We start from the raw sequence: 23523 nt of genomic DNA, 5'->3' as shown, positions 1-23523 counted from the left end.
ATATATTAAAGAGCCACTCTTTATATGTAACTAAGTTACCTATAAAGGCAGTAAGGAAGCCTGCCTAATCTAATTTATTTAAGTATTTTAATTTTTCTTTTTACTTAGATTTTTTTTATTAATAGTTTAAAATATTATCTTAAGTACTTTTTTTATCTTATAATATATATTTTCTTTAAAAAGTAAAGAAAGTTATAATTATAAATTATAAAATAGGTTTATTATATAATTATTTATATTAAGTTAAAATTATTAGGCTATAATCTTAATAAGTCTTTCTATTATATATCTTATCTTAATAGAATTATTATAAAATTAGTTTAAATAATATATAATAAAAGTTTAGCTTTATATAAGAAATATAAGTAATTTACTTAGAGTTTTATTAAAGTATTTAAGTAGATTAGGCTTAAGGATTTCTTCTAGGTCTCTTTTACTATTAGCTACTATAGCTAAGTTATATATTTCCTATTAGCTATTATTATTACTTTAATTCTATTAGTACTATAAGGTAATAAACTCTTTTAGTATTTAATATATTTTATTTATTCTATTAGTAATATTCCTAAGTTACTTATAAAGTTATTTAATTTCTAAGTTATTAAAGCTCTAGGAAGATTTATTTATATTATTTATATTCTAATTAGTTAATAAGTAATTAATTAGTATAAGGTTAATAAGTTTTATAAGCTAATAACCCTAAAGGTTAACATTTATAAATATTATATTTATATTACTTAGTATTATAAAATATAATCTATATAAGAGTTATTAATATATTATAATTAGTTTTTAATTATAAATAAATTAAGCTATATTAAGTTTATTATTAGAAGATTATATAAGGTATATAACTAAGCTTATTAAAGTATTATATCTCTTAATAGTAGATTTAATATATATTAGGCTTAATTAATATAAAAAAGTTTTATTAATAGCTAGTAAGTTAGAATTTATAAAAGTGCTAATAAATATAATTTATATAATAAAAGTAGTTATAAAGTAGTCCTTATAATTACTTGGTAATTCTAAGAATTATTAATACTTTTAAAGTAATTATTATAACTAGGTCTTAGTAATTATAAATAGAATCTTTTAGTTTTAAGTAATTATATAAAATTAGTAAAAAATATAAGGTATATATAATATAATTACTAGGTTTATAATAATTTAAGCCTTTATAGAAAAGTTAAAAAGCTTAATGGCCTTATATAAGGCTAATAGTAAGGGAAAAAAAATATTATATTATTTAAATAAAAATTAATTAAATAATATTAATCTTAGGTAAGAGATTTTTATTTTATTTATTTATTTATTTTACTTACTTATTATATATATTATCTTATATTATATATTAAAAACAAATATTATATCTTATTATTTTAGTTTTAAGTCTTTAGCTTTATTTATATATTATTAAGTAAATATTTTAATCTTTAAATTAGATATTTATTTATATTATATATTTATTATTTATATTTATAAAAGTAATATTTATTTTAATTATACTTTTTTTATAATCTTTCTTTTGTATATTTAATAATTACCTAGTTTTAATTTATATCTTGTAATTATATAAATATAAGTACACTTAGGTAATGCCCCAAGGTTATAATATACTTTTTCTCTAACTTACTTTCTGTTTTATCTCGTTCTTCCTTTCCTTTTCTTTATTCTTTATTTTAAGTATCAACTATGCACTTAACCTCGCCCCTTTCCATCGGTCTCTCGCTCTGCATAGCTGCAGCTACTGGATCCTGTCATCCATCATCCGCGAAGCTCACAAGATGCATTGAGAAACCATCTATCAATGCCACAGCGGACAACTACCCAGGCTCTGCTTCATCAGCTCACAGCACAACCTATCCATATAACGTCACCTGTCTCAACGATGTTCCTGTTGCAGCATCAGCCTGCAAGTCCAACGATCCTGACGAAGCTCTTGCATGTGCGCGCAAATACATCGATGCCATCGATGAGCAGATCAGCTTTCTGTACGCGCGTCGTCTAGGCTACGCTGCAGTCGCAGGAGCAGCCAAGTTCAAAAATGGCACGGCTTTGAACGACCCCACCAGGAACCAGGCCGTTGCTGCCGGAATGGCAGCCAGGGTTCTCAAGTACGGAGGCAGCGGGGAGACTGGCAGGATCATGGGTGGTGAAGGTTGCCAGATCTATGCTAGTCTTAAGTATGAGGCTCAGCAGATTCAGAACTGCGGTGGAAAGTTGAACGAGACCTTCGAGAGGGTCTGCAAGTGAGAATCTTCAACATGGGCGCAAAGGCGGGCGAAGTGAGATAGTCTGAGGGAAGCAATTGGATGCAGCTGTCAAGATGCAAAATAGGGTTGATTCGAATGTTAGTGCGAATCTATCTGAGACTATAAAATTCTCATCATACGAGTCCTTGCGGCGGTCTGGCCAATTCAGCAATCGCCTAAACTTTGAGACAACTCTAAGTGACCGTTTTCAGGAAGGTCAATTAGCAATGACATCTTGTTAATTTCCTATGTTGCAATCGCTTGTTTCAGTAAACTTTAATAAAGCGTGCTCGGCAAATATGTACCGTAGTCTTGAGTTTAAAACATATTCCTTAGACCCTCATGGCGTCGGCACGTTGTCGGCACACCGACTAGCACTTTACCGCATGTCACCTTTGTTTCTAGACCCGTGGACCGTTTCTCAAATACCATGGACTCTCCTTATCATTACGAGCTGGCTCACATATGGGAGTCGTTTAGGCTATACCGGCAGTTGTTGATGTCGCACCAAGGCGCTATGCTAAATCAGAATTTAGCGCATTTCACAGGTGCCTGCATCGGAGATTCCACCTTCTCGTGGTCATAGAAGCGGGATGTACCGGCCGGGACCAACACAGCCAGGAGATCGCCGACACAGTCAATGGTATGGCTAAGAATACTGTCTGTGAATAGCCTCATGTAACGCGGCCATGCTGTACATCTTGAAACATTTTATCTATATCCACAATTGGCGTATTTAACTGAGGGACTTGTCTTGCGTCGCATAAGCTGGGCTGCCGAAACTTACTTTCAAGATCACGGAGGTACTGTGGTGGGCATATATGCTTTGTCATTATCTATACGGGGTATAATAAAGTCAATTCAAGAAGAGTAAGAACTTAAAGTCGATTTCAAGGTTCTGAGAAACGGTGATGCTTATTTTAAGAATGCCCTCCACTTTTATCGTCGAGTTACTCAAGGGAGCCTCACTCCCTTCAAGGCTGAGACATTGAGGCTCTCCAAGGCAGACACCATCCCTTTAAGGGAGGGACGATGAGCCAAGGGATGTCTTGGCCATGATGACAGATTGAAGGTAATTCTTCAGCAACTGACAATCTCCCCATGAGTCTTCGGTCCTGTGATAATCCTGTCCTTACTCGCGCTTAACCGACATCTGCCCTCCATGTCTTTGAGCACGATACCACACACTCATTTGAACCATGACGATACTAACTCGCTGTCGTTATCAAGACGACATGGCCATGCCCAAGGTCGTAGCATGGATGTGACGGCGTCGACTCTACACAGAACCAGTCCTCTTGACCTAGACTTTGCTAAGATTCGACCGCTCATTAAATCGGGAACATACCTTGAACCCATCGATACAAATGTCCGTACCTCAAGCGACATTCAGGCCGTTTATCCGACTACACCAAGTGATCCATCAACGTTGAGATTCTCATCTAACGCTGGCATTATCGAGCATTACTCACAATCTTGGAATACCAAAGACACCCACGGTGATCGAACACAGAATGACTTCGCCGAATTCGAGCAACTCATTGGCCCAACAGCCGGCCATGCTCCCCGGTGGCCATTCATCAATGATGATAGCCTAAATACACCAGACTCTGTAGATTCAGTGCCCTTGTTTCCATCCTCCCGCACTCCAACGACAAGGCCGAGGCCAATATGCGAGATCCACGAAGGTTTAGAAGATCTCGCCGACCTATATGTTCCGCCTCTAGACTCAGTACCTGAAGCCGCCGAGATAGAAGCACACCCTTTGCGACCTCCTCCCACATCCCGAATCGGCCATGGCAAAGTTATGACAGCGGCCGAGTTCGAAGCTCTACAAAAGCGCAAGGCTCGAGAAGAAGCTGAAAGGTGCTTCTACGGCGGGGAGGAAGAGGAAGACGATAAAGTAGACTACGAGTGTATAGACGATACCGAGGCTCTGAACAAACAGAGAGCGCAACGTAAGAAGCAGCAGGCGTACCTCGACGGCGGTTATCGACAACGGATGATGAAGAGCACAAATGGGCCTGATCTCCCACCGTTGCGTTCTCACTCGCGCATCTCGTCGTCGTGGTCCATGAAGTCTTTCAAGACCTTCCAAGGCTTGACGGAAGACATCACCCCGAGGCAGGACAATGAAGATGGAGATGAGGATGTGCCTTTAGCACTACTGCAGATTCAGCGTCGGTCAGGCAGCAAAGCTCCTTCCATCATCAACTCCGGTCATACAAAGGGAGAATTCAACTCGCAGCCCCAACCGATGAACAATATTCGACAAAATTCACGAACACCAATGCCGGTATTCGCAAGAAGTCTTCCACAGGATATCTTCCCTGCGGCCCCCCATAATGCCTGGCCCATGAACAACCAGCAACTTATCCCAGGTGGTTTGGTCGGCGTGATAGCGAGCGAAGAGCGCGCCAAGAAGGCGCGTCGTGTGCCCCCAAGTACCGGCTTCCAACCTCTGCCTGATACCAACGAGGCCTTCAATTGGGGGCAGGCGTCGACTCAGCCGGTCGGAATTGCACATTCTTTTGGCCTGCCTGGCACGCAGACTCCGATGGCTTTCTCCAGGCCTCAGACTCCCGTTGCCGTCCCTCAGTTGCCCCCACTTACTTCCAATCAAGAGATGTTCAACTTCTTACAGGCTCAAACTGAGATTCTGAGATCGATGGCGACCATGAATCAGAGAAGCAACCAGCCTTGGGATGCCTTGTCATCTCAGCAGTCGGTCATGAACTTGGGACCTCCCGGTGCTGGGTCGACGTATTCGCCATCCCATTACGCACCTTCAAACCACTCAAAGTCGAACTACGCACCATCAAATTACGCGAGATCTGTTTTTCAACAACCCGGGGGATATGCTGCCTCAGTGGCACCTTCAGAGCGCAATATCGTTGGTCTTCCAAGTCGTTACAGACCAGTTTCCAAAGCTGCGACACAAACACTTTCGGGGAAAGCACCCAAGAACGACGACACAATGTCTCTCAGCAACTGGGATAACAATAGATCTAATGTTCCTCGTACTAGTGTTACCGTTGAGCAAGATAGCACCGATGATGATGACGATGACGCATTCTGGAGAGCGAAAAGAGAGAAAAGAGACAAAAGGAGAGCCAGATTCATTCAGGAGACTGATTTGGGAATAAAGCCAGAATGGATCAGCTAAAAGAAGGTAGACATGCATACAGATTTAGATGGGCGTAATATGGCATAAAAGAGAACATGGAATGGGTTGGGATATCATAATCGTGGATAAAATACGCAACTATAGTAACCTGATAGAGCTAATGATAATAATTCTCTGACTGAATGCTGATAAGATGAAAACCTAGGTTATGACTCTTTAACCGCCCTTCGAAGGGTATACGATGATGCCCCTAATGCATCTGGTAAGACGATTTAGCTTGGTACTATAAAAACCAAGAACCTTACAATTTAGAATGCTAAGTTAAATCGTCTTAGCGGATGCATTGGAGGCACTGTACCTCTTGGAGGGAGGCAAAAGAGTCATAATCTAAGTTTTCATCTTATTAACATTTATAAATCACAGTGCACCTTATCTCATGAAGAACTTCGCCAGCTTAAAGTAAATACAACATCAACTCCTGATACTAGATCTTGCGAGGAATGTTTGAACCCCAGCCTTATAAGCGCAGGTAATGTTTACAATATAAAACAATATAAATTTATCTTATTCCGTCTGACAAAAAATTATCGTATGTCGATGAGAGCGCGCTACCGCTCTGTTGCCCTGACGTCTATTTGTGAGTCTTTATGCGGGCTTCTTGAAGATAGAGTAGAAGTTGAAGTATGCTTGGGCCCGGTATTGGGGAATGCAGGCACCGCAAGCTCTGACGAAGATCTCGAGACAGGGCGAGAGCGACCAGTTGGGTCTCCTCGGGCTGTGGCGGCCAATGCATCGAGCTGCGTCATGGTATCGATCTGTGTGGACGATCTGGACTTCATGAACGAGGCTCTGTCATCAGCCATGAACTGGTATCGCGCATCTGGGTTCTTTCGCCAGAACACGAGAGCACTCGATATGATGATCATGAGCAGCAGAATCAGGGAGAAAGCGGCGTTGGCTACGAAGAGAACGAGGCCAGTCACGGAGGGACCCATTCGAGGCATGCCGAGAACATTGGTGAAAATGAAGAGGCAGATGGCGTTGAGGAAGTTTAGAACGAAGATGGCAATGTTGAACGAGTTCGTGCTCTTGTCCATGAAGGGGCGCATGACGCTGGTGGCGATGAGAGCAGCGGCTTCGATAAGAATGAGGGCAACTGCCTGGGTAACGCCGCTCTTCTGGCTCAGAGCAACAAACATGCCCTTGACAAAGATGTAGGCAAGCTGAGGCACGATAAAGTAGTAGCCAGTAGCTCGATACTGGATGTACAAGAATCCCCACTTGTTCAAGATCCGCGAGTTCGAGTACAGAGTGACAACTGGGTTGTTGTGTCTCGCGAGTGTGACTATCTTCAAAGCTGCCATGGTGAGGGTGAGCAAAACCGTGAAAAAGAAGAAGACCGCAAGGACAACGTGCGCAGCCGAGTCAACCTGTGTGAACTCCCAAAGACAAAGAATGGTGATGGGAGGAAAGCCCATGAGGGTGAGTCTAAGAAGAATTCCCTTGAGGATGGTGCGCCATTCTGTTCGGAACTCGAGGAAGCGATCACGCTTGATCCAAGCCTGCTTAGCACACAGGTCGAGAACGAGCTTGAACAGGAAGACTAGGATGCAGGCAAAGACAGTGAAGATGCCGAAGAAGACGATGGCGGTCAGGAAGAGATTCGTTGTCTCAATCTGTGAACGAAACGCCACACGCTGGATGCCGTAGACCAAATATGAGCCGGTTTCGAGTTCAATATTGCCTCGTTTCGAGAAGGCGAAGTCACGACGGATCAGAGCTGCAGCACCAGGGATGTTTTCCAAGGACCGCTTCACAACTTGAACCGAAGCGGTAGCGAGATTGTCAAAGAGACGAGCGGGCTTTCCCCCTGTAGCGCGATCATACCAAGTGAAGATATCTTGCATCCAGCCCATTCGGATGATACCCATAGACCACTGGAAGTTCTGCGTCCAGGCATCCACGACCGGCGGCATCGTGACAGCAGTAAGTCCGATTATAGCCTGCGCCTGAAAGTAGGCAAAGAGGGATAGTGTGTTGGCAGCAAGATGAGCAGCAGCGTTACCGTAGCCGGCTAGCGAGATGAGTGCTGAGGAAATGAGACCGATTCCAATGATGATGGCAGTGACCCATTTGACTGAGAGTTGCTCAACGGTTTTACCAGTGGAGAAATCAGCCTCGACACAGGCAACACTCTCGCCCGTGGAGGTCATGTTGACATATGCGCGCACGGTGGCATCTAGATCAGGAATGCCATACGCGATGCCAGGAATCTGATCCAATGCATTGCCAAGCGGGACGTTGAACTTGATGTCGATATCACCGGGTGCCATAGGACATAGACTCGGCAGGTCGAAGCTAGTTCTGCAAGGATCGACAATCTCGTGAAGGAATTGATGACCATAGACTTCGAGGGTGACATCAAATTTCACATAGCCTTGAACTGATGCTAGAGCATTGACGTTGATGGTGGCCAGTGAGTTGTTTGGCGTGACGACAACGTGAAAGAGACTGGCAGTCAATAGCGAGCCTTGCTGACAGCTGTTGAGCGATTTTGACTCGAGAACCCTGTCGGCCATTGCGGCGGGAAATTGGGCGAGCCATGAGAATAAGATGAGAGATGCTGTGAATAGCTTCATGATGGCGGTGGATTGATGCGGTCGGCTACCGCTGAAATTGACTTGATAATTGGATGCGACTGCGTGCCTCGAGTTGAGCTCACGGCGGGAGCTGTTGGATTATATGCGACAGTAAAATGCGACACTGTGAACCATTGTTGATGTTTCGATGATGCGCGAGATGACAGACTTTCGGCTGGCGCGGGGAAGTTCAACAGGGGTTCAGGTCCGGAAAATGAAGCGAGAGTGTCGGACACTGTTCAGCCAAGCTAACCCGAGACTACCAAAGATGCTTCACTGATGGAAGCAATCGAGCTGATGGAATTGGTGATGGTTGAAGTTGATAATTGAAGTCTGTCGGATGGAGAAACAAAGACGGGATGGACGGGGTTGGCATGGGAAATTAGAAATAAGCTAACGAGGGGAAACACGCCAAAAGCGGAGACTTGAGCTCGTCTAGCTGCATAATTGGTGCGTTTCTCGTTCCCCTGCATGTTAAAATTGGACGTCGATACGAGGTCTTTGCCAATCACTGACACATGCGACATCAGATTATCCCGCATCATGGTATTTCCGACCGAATCCCCTCGTATTTGCTCAGCTTTCTTGATTGAAGATTACAGATTTCGGCAGCGATGAGTGAGTAATAATGTGGGAAATGTGTCAAATCATGGATTGTATGTAGCATCATGCGTTCTACATCCCCAGCACCGCGATAAGCGTGTTTTGCCCTCATCTTTTCCCCGCTGACTCTCCTCCCTTGACTCTGCAAACATACGTCATGGATGCCACATCTGAGCAGCTAAAAAATGGTGGTTAGGCTGCCTTGGGCTCCGTGTTGTTAGTGCAAAGGCCCTAAATATTGATGGAAATACAGTGGGGTCATTGGAGAGAGTGTCCTGAAATGGTGATTCCCAGCGCTGCTGTTGGTAAAGCTGCACTGTGCTCCTGTTAGGATGCGCCGAACTGATGGTAGCTTGCGAGTACTGCGCTGGCACCACCTCTGCTACCTGCACCATGACTCGCCTACCCTGCGTTGGTTCAAAAAGCAGAAAACCTATTTCCGTAGGCCATCAATGGAGAATAGTAATATTGTTTAAGGCTGTTACTTGGTCATCTTACTTATAGGTCGTTTTATTGTTCAGTAAGTGAAGTAAGCTCATTAAGTTGACCTAGATGCGATTGAGACGCGAATTGAGTTTACGACGCTGATCGGGACAAATTTACTAACACCTGCTAAAACGAGCATCCCAACTGAGCCACACCATTCTGTAACATCTCATGGAAGTCGAGGGCATCATGAACTACTTTGTTACGAAATGAGGGGTCATTAACCCTTGCCGCATGATTTCACGTTGTGTTAAGATGAAGTCTCAGACCAAGGGTTTCCTCCCGTTCTGGCCGTGGTCTTGATGGGACATTTTTTGCCAAAATAGCCCCGAACTGCATGGAAAACAGGGCATTTATCCAAAAAAAAAAAAAAAAAAAAAACAGTTGTTTGGTCTGGGAGAGCACTCCATGCGAACTGCCTGATTGAGTTATCGGATGCTTCACGCGATATCCCTGGACGATATGCCCAATCAGCGGCTGTTCTCAAGCCTCGGCGCATAACTTCAGCATCTGTACGACCAACGACCAGCGTGGCGTGTTCCCTACAAAATGTTTGACCTTCTCCTCACTTGGCTTTTCACTCATCCGAGAAATTTGCTCATCGAAGTGCTACGCCAATAATCACAGTGCCATGTCCTCTCCTCCTGCGCCTGCACCAGTCTCATCGTCTGAGCGGGCTACTCAGACATCGCCTTCAGTTGCAGATGCAAACACGCCAGAACAACCGCTTGAGCCGGCTGCCCCCCCTCAACTTGATCATGAAACAGTAGATGACGATGATTCTGCCTTGAGCGCCGGAGTGTATAATCCCTTTGGGGAAATTGACTTTGGACCATAACTGACGTCGCCAGCGACTCATCGACGGCATCTGTTGCTTCGAGTATCTTGGAGTACCGAAAGTTCAAGGGAAGGTCGTATCATTCTACCTACCACGATAGCAGCTATCCGATTCCCACTGACGAGCAGACCCTCGAGAACTTTGATCTAATGTGAGTAAATGTTGCCTGGAACCTCTACTCCTTTGGCATAGAGCGGCTACTGATTGGGCGTAGGCACCACTTCTTGACACTACTCACTGACGATAAGCTGTATCTGGCACCTATAAAGGACGATGTTCAGGTACGAGGGAGAGCATTGAGAAAATGAAGATTTGGAGGGCTGACACTTTCCGTGATACAGAAAGTACTAGATGTTGGTACGGGAACAGGTCGGTCACGTCTAGTCAGCACAGGAAATACAAGATGCTAATCAGTTTCAAAGGAATTTGGGCAATGTTTGTACCATTGATCTCCCATGACATATCCACTGACCGAACTCACCAGAGACTATGCTGATGAGCACCCAAATACCGCTGTCATCGGTACAGACTTGTCCGCTGTACAGCCAGACTGGGTGCCCCCCAATCTCAAGTTCGAGATCGATGACTGCACTAAGCCCTGGACTTGGAACGCAAATACCTTTGACTTTGTGCATATGCGTTACTTGTTTGGTGCTATTCGAGACTGGACTGCACTCTTCAAAGAGGCATACAATGCAGTCAAGCCAGGAGGCTGGGTCGAGTCCTGCGAGTCCGAGCCCATGACACATAGCGACGATGGCACCGTGACCAATGACGGATTAACCGCTCTGGGAGGAACCTGGGATAAGATGTTCATTGAGGGAGGCAAAGCAACCGGATGCTCTTTGTCTGTCCTCACGGAAGATCTCCAGATGAAGGCTATGAAAGAAGCTGGCTTCGTGGATATCCAGGAAACATTCTACAAGGCAAGTGAAGAGCCTTTTTTTATTCTTACTGTCCTAACTGGCCGTACCTGGACAGATCCCGTTCGGTTCATGGCCCAAAGATCCCAAGATGGCGGAGATCGGCCAGTATGCGAAGCTCAGTCTAGAATCCGACCTTGTTGGTAAGTCTTCGCCAATGTCTCAAGAGAGTGGTAAGCAAGAAGGACTACTGACGTGTATCCCGTAGGTTATTCACAAATGATTTGGCATGAAGTTCTGAAGTGGCCAGCCGAGGAGTATCAGATTTTCCTCATGCAGGTACGAAAGGATCTTAGGAACAAGAAACTTCACCCTTACTTCAAGGTTCGCTTTGTCTGGGGCCGCAAACCTGAGACCGAACAGAAGTGAGCGTCTCAGAATAACCAAAAGAGGGGTGTTTGTTTTGGGGGAGTAACTAGTACTGCAGATGGTGATAAACGCTGGGCTGTCCAGATCAGAAAATCAACTACAGACATTACAGATTACACTATCATGATTTCATGGCTCTGAAGATCTCAGCATGTTGCAAGAATAAACAATCTTTTCTGATATCATGCGCTTTCCAGTTGCTATTTTACACGCCTCAGTTTCTAACTTAGACAAGCTCCAAGGTGCCGTTGAAGTTTCTGATTCTCTCATCAAGAATGATCGAGCTAAGAACCCAGTCTCCATCTCGAGACAGCTCACCCTCAAGTCGTTGACCTCCATCCACAAGACGAACATGTCGTGCAGAAGATCCGAAACCGCCACCACCATGGCGACCACCACCAGGCACCTGAAGTGTCTGTCCAGGATAGATCAGATCAGGATTGTTGATGTTGTTATGTCGTGCAATCTCCTCAAACGAGCAGTTGAATCGAGCAGCGATGCCTCGAAGAGTATCGCCTTGCTGGACTGTGACGGAAGAAGAGCTACCATGATGGCCACCTGCGGACCAACGGAAGCTTCCTCTGTCGTTTTCGAGGACCTTGTCGAGGGAAATGGATGTGTGTTGGTAGTCTCCGTCCTCGCGCTTACAAGAAGCGTGCAGAACGTAGTCGCCGTGAGCATCGAGTCTGATATCTCGAGATGAGGCGGTGAAGTTACCGGCGTAGTGACCACCACGACGTCGGTTAGAGCCACGAGAAGAGCTTCGGCTTCGGCTTCGGCGACGATAGTGGTGAGATTCATAACGATCATCATCACGGCGCTCCTTTCGTCTCCTTTCTTCCTCTTCCTCGCGTCTCTTCTCTTCCTCCTTTCGTCGCTTCTCCTCTTCCTTCTTCTCATCTCTCTCATCCTTCCAGTCTCCAGCGGCGTCTTGCAGCTTGTGACCGCCAAATGCACCGGCCAAAGCTCCAACGATGGTACTGGTCTTGCTGTGTCCGGTGACTCCGCCCATCTTATGACCACCGAAAGCTCCAGCGGCACCGCCGGCAAGGGCTCCCATTACACCACGCTCACCATCGGGACCATCGCCGCCGTCAAACTGACCTTGGGGTCCTTGGTTGTATGCAGGGGGGCCCTGCTGATATTGTCCAGGTCCAGAAGGTCCACCAGGAGGATACTGGGAGGACTGAGAGGACTCTGAGTAGTAGGACTGTGAGAGACCCGGGCGGTCTTGCTGATAACCTCCTTGTTGAGGACCACCTTGTTGGTAGCCTCCCTGTTGTTGACCGTACTGCTGAGGACCGCCTTGTTGATAGCCGCCTTGGTCATTGCGACGTTGATCGTCACCGCCATAACCTCCCTGGCCGGAGCCATCCTGGTTATACCCAGGGTTCTGCTGCTGGAAGTTGACGTTGTGGCCGTAGTAAGTCATTTTGATTGAAGATGTTTAGAATACCAAGAGATGAATTCTGCTTCATCTGTCGGGAAGCAGCTTATATATGTCAACTGCCGAGGCGGAGGCAAAGATGGTCTTCCCAGCCACAGTTGACGTCTCCATCAACCCTCCTGACCAAACCCAATCGGAAAGCCTGAGACTGGGAAATGTGGATTATCATCAGCACAGCCTCAGAAGATTGAGTGATGCCACGTATTGACTGCGGAGGCTTGACTTGGTCATTGCTGTCTTGGCGTTTGGACTACCACTGGCCGTTGCGAATGAAGATGCAGGGATTGGTATTTTTAGAACAGGAGCGTCGTCATGTCCAATGGAACACTGCATATGGGGTGTTGCCACAATCTGCCAGAATCCCCAATGAAGAACTAATTGGTTTGTAACGAGCCTGTAACTTCTGAGTTTTGGTTTCAGATGCTGACGTTGTGTATCAGGCTTGTGTGTTGTTGGTGTTTAAAGTCTTCTGGACATGCGCCAAGCCCCGAAGCGGTTAAGGCGGCAAATTGCCCAGCATCGGTCCTGTCCGTGCTTCCATGGGGCATCTTGCGGTCTGGGAGGGCATTTTTCTAGGAAGGACAACACTGTCGCCCGAAATGATCAGATACCTGTGAGTCAACGGAGTTGTTGAAGGCATATCGCAACTCACTCCGAGTTCCCAATGTGACAAGGTTTCTCTGTCAGAAAGCTTGACTTTTAGTCCCGACTAGTTGGGCTCTGCTTCGACAACGAGATATCGGCCCACTGTACATTCGTGAGTTCCATGGTTTCATATGAATGGAGCATACCAGAAAAGCAGAAATGCTCTTCGCAACTGACCAGTACGGTATGAGGGCGCGCATCATATCCCCGAAACTTTGCCCTACCAGCTAGTTGCCTATCAAGATATGATGACAAGAACCAACACAGTAGAGGTAAGTTGCAATTGAAACTCATGATAATGATCGTGAGCTTTATATTGTATTTCTCTCTTGAGAAAGGGGTATCCTAAGCTAGCTAGTCATTCTAAACAGTCATCATACGAAACAACATCCTTTTTCCTAACCACATAATGGTAAGGAGGAAGCTAAAAAGACATGACGCAATACCGAGAACCCATGCGCCTTCTATGGCATAATTCGAGTGCCACTGCTTCGTGGTTGCGCTGACTATATCATCCGCGTTGATCAAGTCAACCCCCTCGTGATGAAGTGTCCTCCAAACGTAGTTTCTTCGGGATACAGGCCAGCCTGGTAGCTCCCAGTATCTCGACTTCAGGTTCAACTTCTTTGCAAGTTGGATCTGATCAGCCAGCTTCTCCTGTTGTGACTTGCTGAAGTATGGAATGACAGTCCCAATGGCTCTGAAGAGGGATACGGAAGCTGTGTAAAACTCATTTTCCTCCACTTCGCGACAAAGGGTGTCATTTCTCTCGCAAAATCCCGGGTGAGATAGGAGATCTAAAGATGCGTCAAGAAACACATCGTGGTGCTGCCGCCACTTCGCCAGGTCAGGACCAATATTAACATCTCGCCTCTTGCCAATATTGCCTGTTCCGACCACAGTTAGCGGACCAGACTGAAATGACTGGTCTGCCGGTGTTGATCCAGTGTTTTGATGATATGAAAGATATCCTTTCTGCCTAAAAGGTTCCAGGTGCTCCAGCACTACCGGCCAAGTCTTCTCTGGGTCGTCCTTGACATCGATGAACAGGATGAGTGTCTTGTTTGGATGGCTAGCAAAAACACCAGCATGATGTCCTTGGCTCTCGAGTTCATCCGAGAATTGTGGGGAGTTGAAAGAGTCGAGAATCTCCAGCAGTGGCTCAATGTAGAGAGAGTTCAGGGTCTTCTCTGGTGTGAGATTCCACCAGTGATGGCCAACCAAGAGGTCTTTTCCATTCTTGCTGAGCCAAACGTCGGCCTCAACACTAGCACAGCCAACAGATAAAGCCGAGAACAACGGCCGTGGTCTCAGGTAGTCGTTGTGAGAATGGACCATAACTGGAGTTACTTGAGGCGACAGGACTTCAACCCATCTCTTGGCACTTTCTATAGCATCACCGTACTGCTCGATAGGATCGGCCAAGGCAAGGCCAGAAGCTTCGAAGGTGTAGACAGCATAGCGCTCGATAACAAATGTCATCACGAAGAAGGCGATTCTGGTCAAGACGTCAGCCCATATATGCGACGGACAGTTGAATAAGAACTGACAGGATTAGACATGCTCCAGCAAAAGCTGCGAGAAACGGACTCAGCCATTTCCTCCGGCCTCTTATACATGGTCTTCTTCGCGAAGAACAGCATGTTGCGTAGGATTTCAAGTCATCTTCATTCGTCGGGCTGGTTGGCCGAAGAGGTCGATATTCTATATCGTCCTTGTTAGTCTGACTACAAAAGTAGCCCGAGAGATTCATGATTCCTGCAGTTGAGGCAAAGAAACACGGACAGCATAGATACTTGCTATGACTGTAACATTTTCCGCAAGACGAGGACGCATCTTGATGTATAAGAATTAGCGAGAGCAATGCGAAAATACCCGCAAAGTGCCGAATTGATCATGCGGCAGCTTCTGATCTACGGCTAGTTCCCGGGTGGCCGTATTACAGCTGGTCTACATCCCACGTGGTTCCACCATGAGACTATTCACCGACCAATCCAATTCATCAGTTCAACCACGAAGGTTTAGTTTGGATAATAACTCAAGCCTCATTCAAGATTTCTGGCGATCGGCTATGGCAGATGGCTTGTCTAGACTATTGAGATGGATGCGATAAGCACACGTGTGTCGATGAAGGGACGCGATGCCTCACGCACGAGTCAAACAAGACGAGGTTGCATCGTAGAAATCACGGCTGATAAGAGCAACAAAACGGAATTGACTAAGACGGATTTGGTATTTGAATCTGCATTAGTTAGTCAGCTTCCTCTACCATGCAGTCTCTTCGGTAGTGCAAGCATGCACTGAAGATCTCTAACTTCACCATAATTCGCTAGGGCAGATTTGCTACATTTATAGACCGTAGCTGGAGGTATCACTAGCACATACGACCAAAGGTAGTGGAAAATACGGGATCCCGTCCGCTCTCCCATAGTCAAGCCACTAACCGGCGGATTAGTAGTTGGGTCGGTGACGACCAGCGAATCCCCGCTGTTGTATGTTATTTTTGCAAACATGCTCATTTTTGCGGTTCTTTAATGGAATTCAATTATGTCTATGAGCTATCCGCATACGTGTTGGCTGCTGATGAAAGCTCACATTATTGACCGATGCCTCTGTCGCCAGCATTGCCTTTTAATTATGTCGAATTTGACACCTTTTCATGGGCATCTTAGTATTGCTCGCCATCGAGTAGTTGATAGGTTTGGGCGTACGTAAGGCTTCCATTTGAACATTTCAATCATCTGGAGTATATATGTATGGAGAAACAACAAGCATGGCAGGGTACAATAGGTAGCTCACTGTTATGGCTTTATTTTCGTCGGTTTGTTGCCTTGCCGTCCGTTCCCCTGATCCCACTGATACAGATCTTGGCTTCGACGGACGCGCCTCGCATCGCCGATTTTCAGTGTTTGCCCGTAAAAAAGCTCTTCCTTGCGTCTCAAGCAGTTGAAACCCAGAAGAGCCAATTTTGCCGACAAAGAGTTAGCCTTGTCCCTGATCGTCTTTGAGGTTCAAGAACACGTCCTTCAAGCTCGCTTCAACGTTATCAATGCTACCTTGTCTGACTCAAGACTTCTGAATACAGAACCGCACATCTTTCCTCCGTTTCATCATAACACATGCACTCTTTGTCATGCAGTTTCCACACGATCTTCTCTCGCTAGGTCATCATGCCAGCATCGACATAGGCGCCACCACTTGTCCATCTTTTGTACTCCTCAGTATCAACCCACTCTGACCTAGGACCGACAATCGTGTCTCCCATCCATCTCAGTCTGTCTGCGTAAGATCGGCTCTGCTTATACCGCCCTTGGCGCGGAGAACACGCCAGACTCCCCAACGCAGCAACTGGGTCGGGCTGCGGACCAAGAGAAGCTTCTTTACGCTTTTCCAAGGACATGAAAAATTCAATTGCAGTCTCAAGATCAGTTTCTACCCCGTTTAAACCCCCAACGCAAATAGGCTTGGCTCCATTCGCGATTGAGTCAAATGATATCGATGCGCTGAGACCGCCTTGCTCTCCAGTGGCCATAACTAGGACGCTCATCTTGGTGATATTTCTCAGAATGCCACATGTTGGATAGAGCTGCCCTGTAACCACAATCATTATGGCTCTGAATAGTGGCAGTGTTGTATAGAATGGCTCTGCCTCAATAGAGTCAAGGCGATCATTGATCATGGTGTGCATACGCATTGCCAAGCTGACTGCAGAGTCGAGATCTGACGTCAAGACCTGATGGTCTGGGTGTATGATCTTTATAATAAATTGCCCCTGGTAGATGCTTGTTCGATATGGTTGAAACCATCGCCGATAGATATAGTTGTAAATAATAATAGGAAGCATTTGTTCAAGCTCTCTTCTGGGACCATCTGCGATGGGCAGATAGAGAGGCACTGTCTTGTTGCGAAACTGGGTGGCCTCACGACTATCCATATTCGGGAGATCCTCCGGAAAGAATTGTTTGAGAGAGGCTATTGCTATACGATGTTCTTTCTCGATTTATCCACGGATGTGATGCAAAATCTCATGGTGGCCCAGCTTGACTGTACAGTTGATGACAGGCCCAATGCCGTGGCGGGTTTCATATGGTGCGTTGCAAGGTCGGTCAGAAGCAAACAGGTCGATTTTGCCACCCTACTGGTTGTGTGACGTCGGAACTCTGTTATCCATATTGCAGTGAGCTCCTAATTTTTTCTGTCATCGCATCACTTGTTGTGGGAAAAGCAAGGTATATATACCTTCTGACGTGGTGGACCCACTACATTTGCTTAGGTCGACCTTCCCCAGAAGTCTGTGACACATGCGACCAAAAGCATATTCTTGCAATAGACTTTATCTATCAACATGCGATCCGATGGGCGTATAAAGCACGCACGTTTCCTTCGAAAATAGGGCAACAGATTAGCAAACCTCATTCTGCTGCCTTTCCTGCCCCCATAATGTAATATAACACCATGGGAAGGAAAGGTTACATCAGTCAGCCAACCTAATGTCGTGGAGAGAGGCGAGAGAGACGATAACTCTTTTGATGGGCTGCCAAAGACGCAATAAAGCTATCGAAGGATGGGTATTAGGATGAGTCAACAAGTAATGAAGGCATATTTAGCCTGCCAAGTTTCATAGAGAGAGTATATCTATAGGAGGCAAGAAACTTTGGACCTCTATCCTAAGCAGTGAAAAGACTTGTATAAGTTTTGGTAAATTCAAATAGTCGTTTAGAACAGTTAGTGTTGCTTCTCCAGCTTAAGGTCTGATGTTTTGCTCTCCAGGTATATCAAACACGGGTAGTCATGGTACGCCGTTCTAAGTTTATTTGGATCAAGGAACAGAGTACACAGACCTATTAACTGCGATCTGTCGTTTAATTGGGCCAGTGAAAGATTCCAACGCCTTTATAGCGTCGATTCTCCACTGCCAAAGCATTGCTGTTTAAAGATCTTGTACCATGGTAACTCCAAGTATGCCCTCCAATTCTAGCAACCATAAGACGGACTAATGCCATCCCATCGAGTAAAGCAATTGCCTATTTCGTAACTGTTGGTCGACAACAAGCTGCATACACGTGACTCATAGGACTTTAGGCAGCAACCCCGCGAGATGTCGTATCATATATATGTACGTCAGCTTTGTCTCTAAAGACTCTGAATATTCAATGAGCCTTTCAGTATCAACTTTCATTCTTAATTAGCCATGCCCGGTTACTCAAGTGACCAGTTATTGAAGGATTGGCTATACGCCGTCAAGCAAGACTTCACTACATCTCAAGGGAACCCCTTCCCATATGCCGAGAATGGCAAACAGCAATGGGATGATGAGATCAAGAAGATTACCTTCAAAAGGCAGCCTCATATTGGTTCTGTGAGCAGCAATGGAAAGTATCTTGCTCTTGGAATCGACCATGTCATCCATATCCTCGATACCCAGAGCTGGGATACTATTGCAGTTCTGAGGGGTCATACAAACAAAGTTGATACCCTTGCGTTCAGGTCTGGCCGCTCGGATGTGCTGGTCTCGTGTGAAGAGCAGATATACGACGATTTGGGGCATACTGAACCGCCCACGATCATTCTGTGGAACATCGAAGAAGAAAGGTCGGCACCGAGACTGGGTGACGATCAGTTACGAAATGCCAGTCAAGCCGCTCTTTCAGCTGCTGCAGACAAGTTAGCCGAAGCCGGTATCAATCTGAGCAAAGACGAACTCCGCCATCTAGAGCGAACTGTCGGACCTGCTGTCAGTCGCACCGTCTCTAAGCACATCGCGGCGAGTAAAGTGACCATAGAAGGCCGACTACACTCAGCTCATGAGTCTCAAATTTTCAGCCCTTCGGGAAATTGGATGACATATTTGCCTGGAGAGTCACCTATCTCGAATGGGAATGATCCATGGGATATTCAGATCGTTTCCTCGGACGATCTTTCCAAGGGGCTGCTCCTGAAGGGCCATACCGATGCAGTCATGTGGACAGGATGGAGCCCTGATGAATCAGTCTTTGCTTCTGTGTCATGGGACGAGTCTATTCGTATTTGGGATGCTACTACAGGAGAGCAAAAGTACAGATTCAAGACCGAGGGGCAGAACTGGGCTGGTGCTTTCAGTCCCGACTCGAGCTACTTCGCAGCAACGGACGGACTAAGCAACATATGGATCTATTACATGGCTGACGGAGAGCAGCACTGGGTCTACAAAGGACAACGTTCTGATCGCTGGAGAAGGACTCTTGCATGGCACCCAACTAACCCGTGGCTTGCTGTAGGTGGAGAGAGCAGTGGCGAGCTACTTCTACTCGATGTTAGCGAGAAGAAGTTACTGCAAAAACGACTATTCTCTACAGATGCTTGTACAGTGGATAAGGAGTCTCGTGATATGATGAGAGACTTTGTTGGGACGTTGGAAGTGAGGTTCTTTGATGATGGAAACAAGCTTGCGGTTTGGACTTTCGGTGACTGGAGTATTGAAGTGTATGACCTCAAACAGGAAGTCAAATGGCGGTTTGCACGAGGTGGAACAGAAGATGGGCCAAATGCGGGAAAATGGAGGAACGAACATGGTAAGGTTACGAGTAAGGGGGGCTACGAAATGGTAGCTTGGGAGGATCACTCTAAGTGTTCGCTGTTCCTTGCCAGTATCGACTTCGACGCTGTGCGCCTTTGGGAGGTACCGCTGACAACTTGAGTTGCATTTTGTGTGAATGCATATGAACCGGTTCAACTCCAGCCATGATGTCGATACTCCGCCCATCCTCCATTCATAATAGGCTACCAGAAGTCCCTGAACAGAAACATGGAGGTTTGGCGCTGTTTGGCAGCATTCAGTGGATTTAGTCGAGATATAGCATAAAATAATGATGAGCAATACTGATTTATCTTTTAGTTTAGTTAGTGTTCGCAGAAGTTCCAACTCTGAGCCTGTTGTCTGAGGCTGTCGCTGTTTACAACCTTTCGCTCTGATACTAAATCTTCTCTAATCCGTCTTGCTTCATCTATTTCATATGGATAGTCCACCTTTTGAGTTATTGCATCCCTGATTTCACTAGGAAGGCTATTGAGCGGTTCTACCTCCCTGAGCTTATCCTTCCACCAATGCTTTTGCTGTGGGGGCACATTGCCTGTCGAGATAATCGGGACGACTGGGTCAACAAGAAACAGAGCGACAATCTTGCGATACCCAGGACGAGTCTGGTCAGCCAACTCAAAAGGTTCAACTCGATGTTGATAGATATTAGGGAAAAACAAGGCTCGGCCTTCTCGCGTCATGACACTCCCGAGATTCTGCATCTTATCCCCTTTAGCTTTAATAGCAAAGATCGCTTCAATACCATCGTGGTCTCCCTGAGAGTAACTGAGCCTATCTCTAAGTTTATCCCTATCCGCCTGAGTACGGAAGGAAAGACGAGACTCGGTGATATTATCGCTGTCATAGTAGAACAGCGCCGTGGCGCAGATATGTTCGTTGAGTTGCCCCTTAAACGTGCCACGAGCCACCATCATACTTGAGTTTCTCGGGAGTCAGATGCATGTTTGCCATCTTAACAATGACTTGGATCTGTGAGACCTTATTGAAGAATTCTTCACTTTGGAAGTGGGATGCATCGAGGGGGTATCTTGCATCCTCCAAGGGTTCTGGGCAGTTAATCTTGTGAGTTTCCGACCACCATTCCCAGTTCAACCGCTCGCCCTCTTCAAAGACAGAACTAGTTTCCGAACCACTGTCGTAATCCTCGCCGTCTGCGAGCGGCCTATTACTCTGATAGCAGCCATGCACCTTCACACAGATCTCGGGCACGTTACACGTCCATTTGATTTCGTGAACAGTTCCGAATCTCTTTTACCTAAACTCCTTGCGAGCCGAGCGACAGACAATATCCCAAGCGGGAAGAGATCTCGCAATAAGCTCTTCTATGAGAGAATATATGGCTTTGTATCGGACAGGGTGAAGATTGTTGATGTAGCTCTTGATTCGTGGTCGACCACCTGCCAGGTCAACATCGCATGGAAGCCATTGGTATCGTAGTGATAAAGCTCTCTTATCGTTATCTTCGGTGAAAGATCGAAGGCCATCTGGCATTCTGAGATGCGGCCTTTTGGGCTCAGGGATGACTTTTCCCGAGCCGCAATGATCAAGACACTTGTCCAGCGTTATGTGCTTGTCGGAAATAATTCGAGATCGGCCAAACACCAATGGCCAGAGTGAGGGATGAACAAGGTCCAGAACCTTCTCGTCGCTTCCTGGATGCCAGTCTCGTTGGGACCCGGGAACGTCTTCAAGCAATGCAGCCGCAGCTCTGAGCCTCTGCTTCAACTCGTTGGGAAGAAGCGTGTCAGACTTGATGACACAAGAGGAAGATTCCATCACGGGAATTAGCTTCGTTTGTTGGTAAATCTTAGCCTTGGCCGCAAGATCCTTGAAGCACTGGAAAGCGTCAGTCAAAAAGTACCATCAGTCAGTCCTGTTGGCACTTACCACGTCTGCCATTTTGCTCGTAAAATCACCATTGTGCTGATAGCTGGCCCATGGCATTTGTAGCGCTTCTTGCTTCCATTTGGAGACAATATCAGTATTCAAGACTTTCTCCCACCAATGCGCCTTGTTTATGATCTCCTCTTCCAACTTGAGCATGCACACTTCACGATTTCCAATCTTCCGCATGCAAGCCAAGGAGGAAAGGCTGGCGTTTGTTGTTGTCTATCCCGAAACTCAAGGGGAGGCCATATCCTGGAAGCCTGAGAACACCATCTCTCTTCTTAACTCAACGGGGCGGATTAGCATCTCATCTATTTAATTGCCTTATTGAGGCAAGTTTGGAAGATTCTGGACCTACCGCTGTGCCATTCAATAGTCTGTGTAACCAGAAACGCTCGATATCCTCTCTGTGAGAACTGTTGTCTGCGATGTGCTTCCCGAACAGTTCATGGTATCTCGCTTGTACTTCCTCCATAGTGGGCATAGAATCCTCAAATTCGTCAATCCAGGCAATCAATTGAGCGATATCTTGGTTGATGACAAGTTCTTCATCATCGCCCCCATCCTCATAGTCCGAGTCTTCCCACTCTTCGAAAATGCGAGTGTATACGTACTGGTCACCTACCTTTTGAAGCGAGTAGCGATGCATCTTGAAGTCTGGCGGAGCTTTTGTGAGATAAGTGATAGAAAACTGTCCTCACGATTGTTGATTTCATTTTTATCGTCGCTTCTGGCCTACCTACGCATGGACAACTCTGCGCTTTGACCAGGCATGGCTCAACCCATCCGAATACACTCGTTACATCGAATGAAGGAAATGAAACAGTTCAATTACTCCCGTAGTTCAGCATGCTGCTAGGATAGCAAGATTACCAAGCCTGTATATTCAAAGACTGGACTGTTGAGTCAGTCATGAGTGACTTCATCTTAGGATACGAGTCAGAGTGCTCTGTGGCTATGCTGAGGCACAGCACATTGGGCCTTCCGAGAGGCGGGGAAATCCCAGGTGCGAAAATAAATTGGTCCAAATGCCTGCAAATATATACTAAACTTGCCCAGGTCTTTTCGTCACTCAGGATGGAGACCTGAGCGGGCTAACATTTGCTCCGCTCCGTCGGGCATCCACTGCTGACTGTGCCGGATCGTTCAACTACTTTCCCTATTACGGCAAAGCTTCGAACCAACTTGTCCACTCATTTTTGGCGCATTTGTGGAGACTTTTGCACTGAAGATCAGGCTCGCGACAGAGCCAGCGAAACGCGAGGTTCTTGAACGGACAATGCTGATTGGCCACAGGGCCCCGAGAATCGAGCGAGATGAGCTTCAAGGCTGAAGTTGATGATGAGGATTGCGAATACAGCGAAGGCGAGTTCAAGGCTTCAATTGAAGATCAAGCCAATATATATAAATGATGGACAAACCTTTATTTCATTTCTGATTCATCATCACTCAATCAATATACAAAGCATTCACTCAACACATCAATCTAATTTGACACCACCCTCTAACATCTAATCACCAACACAATGGCTACTCATACCATCCGAAAAGTCGTCTATTCTGCCTATGGCGGTCCCTCCAACGTGAGCGTCGTCACAGCTCAAATCCCCCATCCAGCAAAGAACGAAGTCCAAGTCGATGTCATCTACTCAGGTTTCTCTGGCGCCGACATCCAAATGCGACTTGGCACATACCCCATGCAAAAGGCGGCACCTTTGACACCCGGC

General features: G+C 46.1%; 9 protein-coding genes across 9 annotated transcripts; 4 read left to right on the top strand and 5 right to left on the bottom strand.

Annotated features, from left to right (window-relative positions):
* Positions 1 to 1675: 1675 nt before the first annotated feature.
* On the top strand, positions 1676 to 2504 carry FOBCDRAFT_232796 (uncharacterized protein). Its single transcript, XM_031191671.3, has one exon. It carries the CDS (start codon positions 1696 to 1698, stop codon positions 2254 to 2256), a length of 561 nt encoding a protein of 186 aa, XP_031032902.2. The 5' UTR covers positions 1676 to 1695; the 3' UTR covers positions 2257 to 2504.
* Positions 2505 to 3417: 913 nt separating this feature from the next.
* FOBCDRAFT_191193 (uncharacterized protein) lies at positions 3418 to 5421 on the top strand (the record flags this gene model as incomplete). The annotated part of the gene is made up of 1 exon (XM_031191670.2): positions 3418 to 5421. One exon carries the CDS (start codon positions 3418 to 3420, stop codon positions 5419 to 5421), a length of 2004 nt encoding a protein of 667 aa, XP_031032901.2.
* Positions 5422 to 5788: 367 nt separating this feature from the next.
* Positions 5789 to 8377, bottom strand: FOBCDRAFT_232794 (uncharacterized protein). Its single transcript, XM_031191669.3, has one exon. The coding sequence runs from the start codon at positions 8019 to 8021 to the stop codon at positions 5991 to 5993; it is 2031 nt and encodes a 676-aa protein (XP_031032900.2). The 5' UTR covers positions 8022 to 8377; the 3' UTR covers positions 5789 to 5990.
* Positions 8378 to 9647: 1270 nt separating this feature from the next.
* Positions 9648 to 11440, top strand: FOBCDRAFT_232789 (S-adenosyl-L-methionine-dependent methyltransferase). Its single transcript, XM_059609906.1, has 6 exons — positions 9648 to 9911; positions 9962 to 10099; positions 10163 to 10229; positions 10290 to 10317; positions 10371 to 10383; positions 10433 to 11440. Exons 1-6 carry the CDS (start codon positions 9742 to 9744, stop codon positions 11016 to 11018), a joined length of 1002 nt encoding a protein of 333 aa, XP_059466037.1. The 5' UTR covers positions 9648 to 9741; the 3' UTR covers positions 11019 to 11440.
* On the bottom strand, positions 11395 to 12778 carry FOBCDRAFT_232788 (CVNH domain-containing protein). Its single transcript, XM_031191666.3, has one exon. The coding sequence runs from the start codon at positions 12670 to 12672 to the stop codon at positions 11467 to 11469; it is 1206 nt and encodes a 401-aa protein (XP_031032897.2). The 5' UTR covers positions 12673 to 12778; the 3' UTR covers positions 11395 to 11466.
* A 917-nt stretch (positions 12779 to 13695) lies between these two features.
* On the bottom strand, positions 13696 to 15162 carry FOBCDRAFT_253647 (uncharacterized protein; the record flags this gene model as incomplete). The annotated part of the gene is made up of 2 exons (XM_031191665.3): positions 14883 to 15162; positions 13696 to 14830 (listed from the first exon to the last, which is right to left on the bottom strand). Exons 1-2 carry the CDS (start codon positions 15083 to 15085, stop codon positions 13696 to 13698), a joined length of 1338 nt encoding a protein of 445 aa, XP_031032896.2. The 5' UTR covers positions 15086 to 15162.
* A 1251-nt stretch (positions 15163 to 16413) lies between these two features.
* On the bottom strand, positions 16414 to 17266 carry FOBCDRAFT_323798 (uncharacterized protein; the record flags this gene model as incomplete). The annotated part of the gene is made up of 1 exon (XM_031191664.3): positions 16414 to 17266. One exon carries the CDS (start codon positions 17264 to 17266, stop codon positions 16493 to 16495), a length of 774 nt encoding a protein of 257 aa, XP_031032895.2. The 3' UTR covers positions 16414 to 16492.
* A 1214-nt stretch (positions 17267 to 18480) lies between these two features.
* FOBCDRAFT_232783 (WD40-repeat-containing domain protein) lies at positions 18481 to 20187 on the top strand. The gene has a single exon (XM_031191663.3). It carries the CDS (start codon positions 18524 to 18526, stop codon positions 20006 to 20008), a length of 1485 nt encoding a protein of 494 aa, XP_031032894.2. The 5' UTR covers positions 18481 to 18523; the 3' UTR covers positions 20009 to 20187.
* Positions 20188 to 22550, bottom strand: FOBCDRAFT_264954 (uncharacterized protein). Its single transcript, XM_031191661.3, has 5 exons — positions 22155 to 22550; positions 21797 to 21973; positions 21165 to 21745; positions 20826 to 21071; positions 20188 to 20746 (listed from the first exon to the last, which is right to left on the bottom strand). The coding sequence occupies exons 1-5, from the start codon at positions 22443 to 22445 to the stop codon at positions 20212 to 20214; spliced, it is 1830 nt and encodes a 609-aa protein (XP_031032892.3). The 5' UTR covers positions 22446 to 22550; the 3' UTR covers positions 20188 to 20211.
* Positions 22551 to 23523: the final 973 nt, after the last annotated feature.

This window comes from Fusarium oxysporum, chromosome X (genome assembly GCF_013085055.1).
Source record: "Fusarium oxysporum Fo47 chromosome X, complete sequence".
Classification (NCBI taxonomy): Eukaryota; Fungi; Ascomycota; class Sordariomycetes; order Hypocreales; family Nectriaceae; genus Fusarium; species Fusarium oxysporum.
This window is presented reverse-complemented; position numbering and strand designations above follow the sequence as displayed.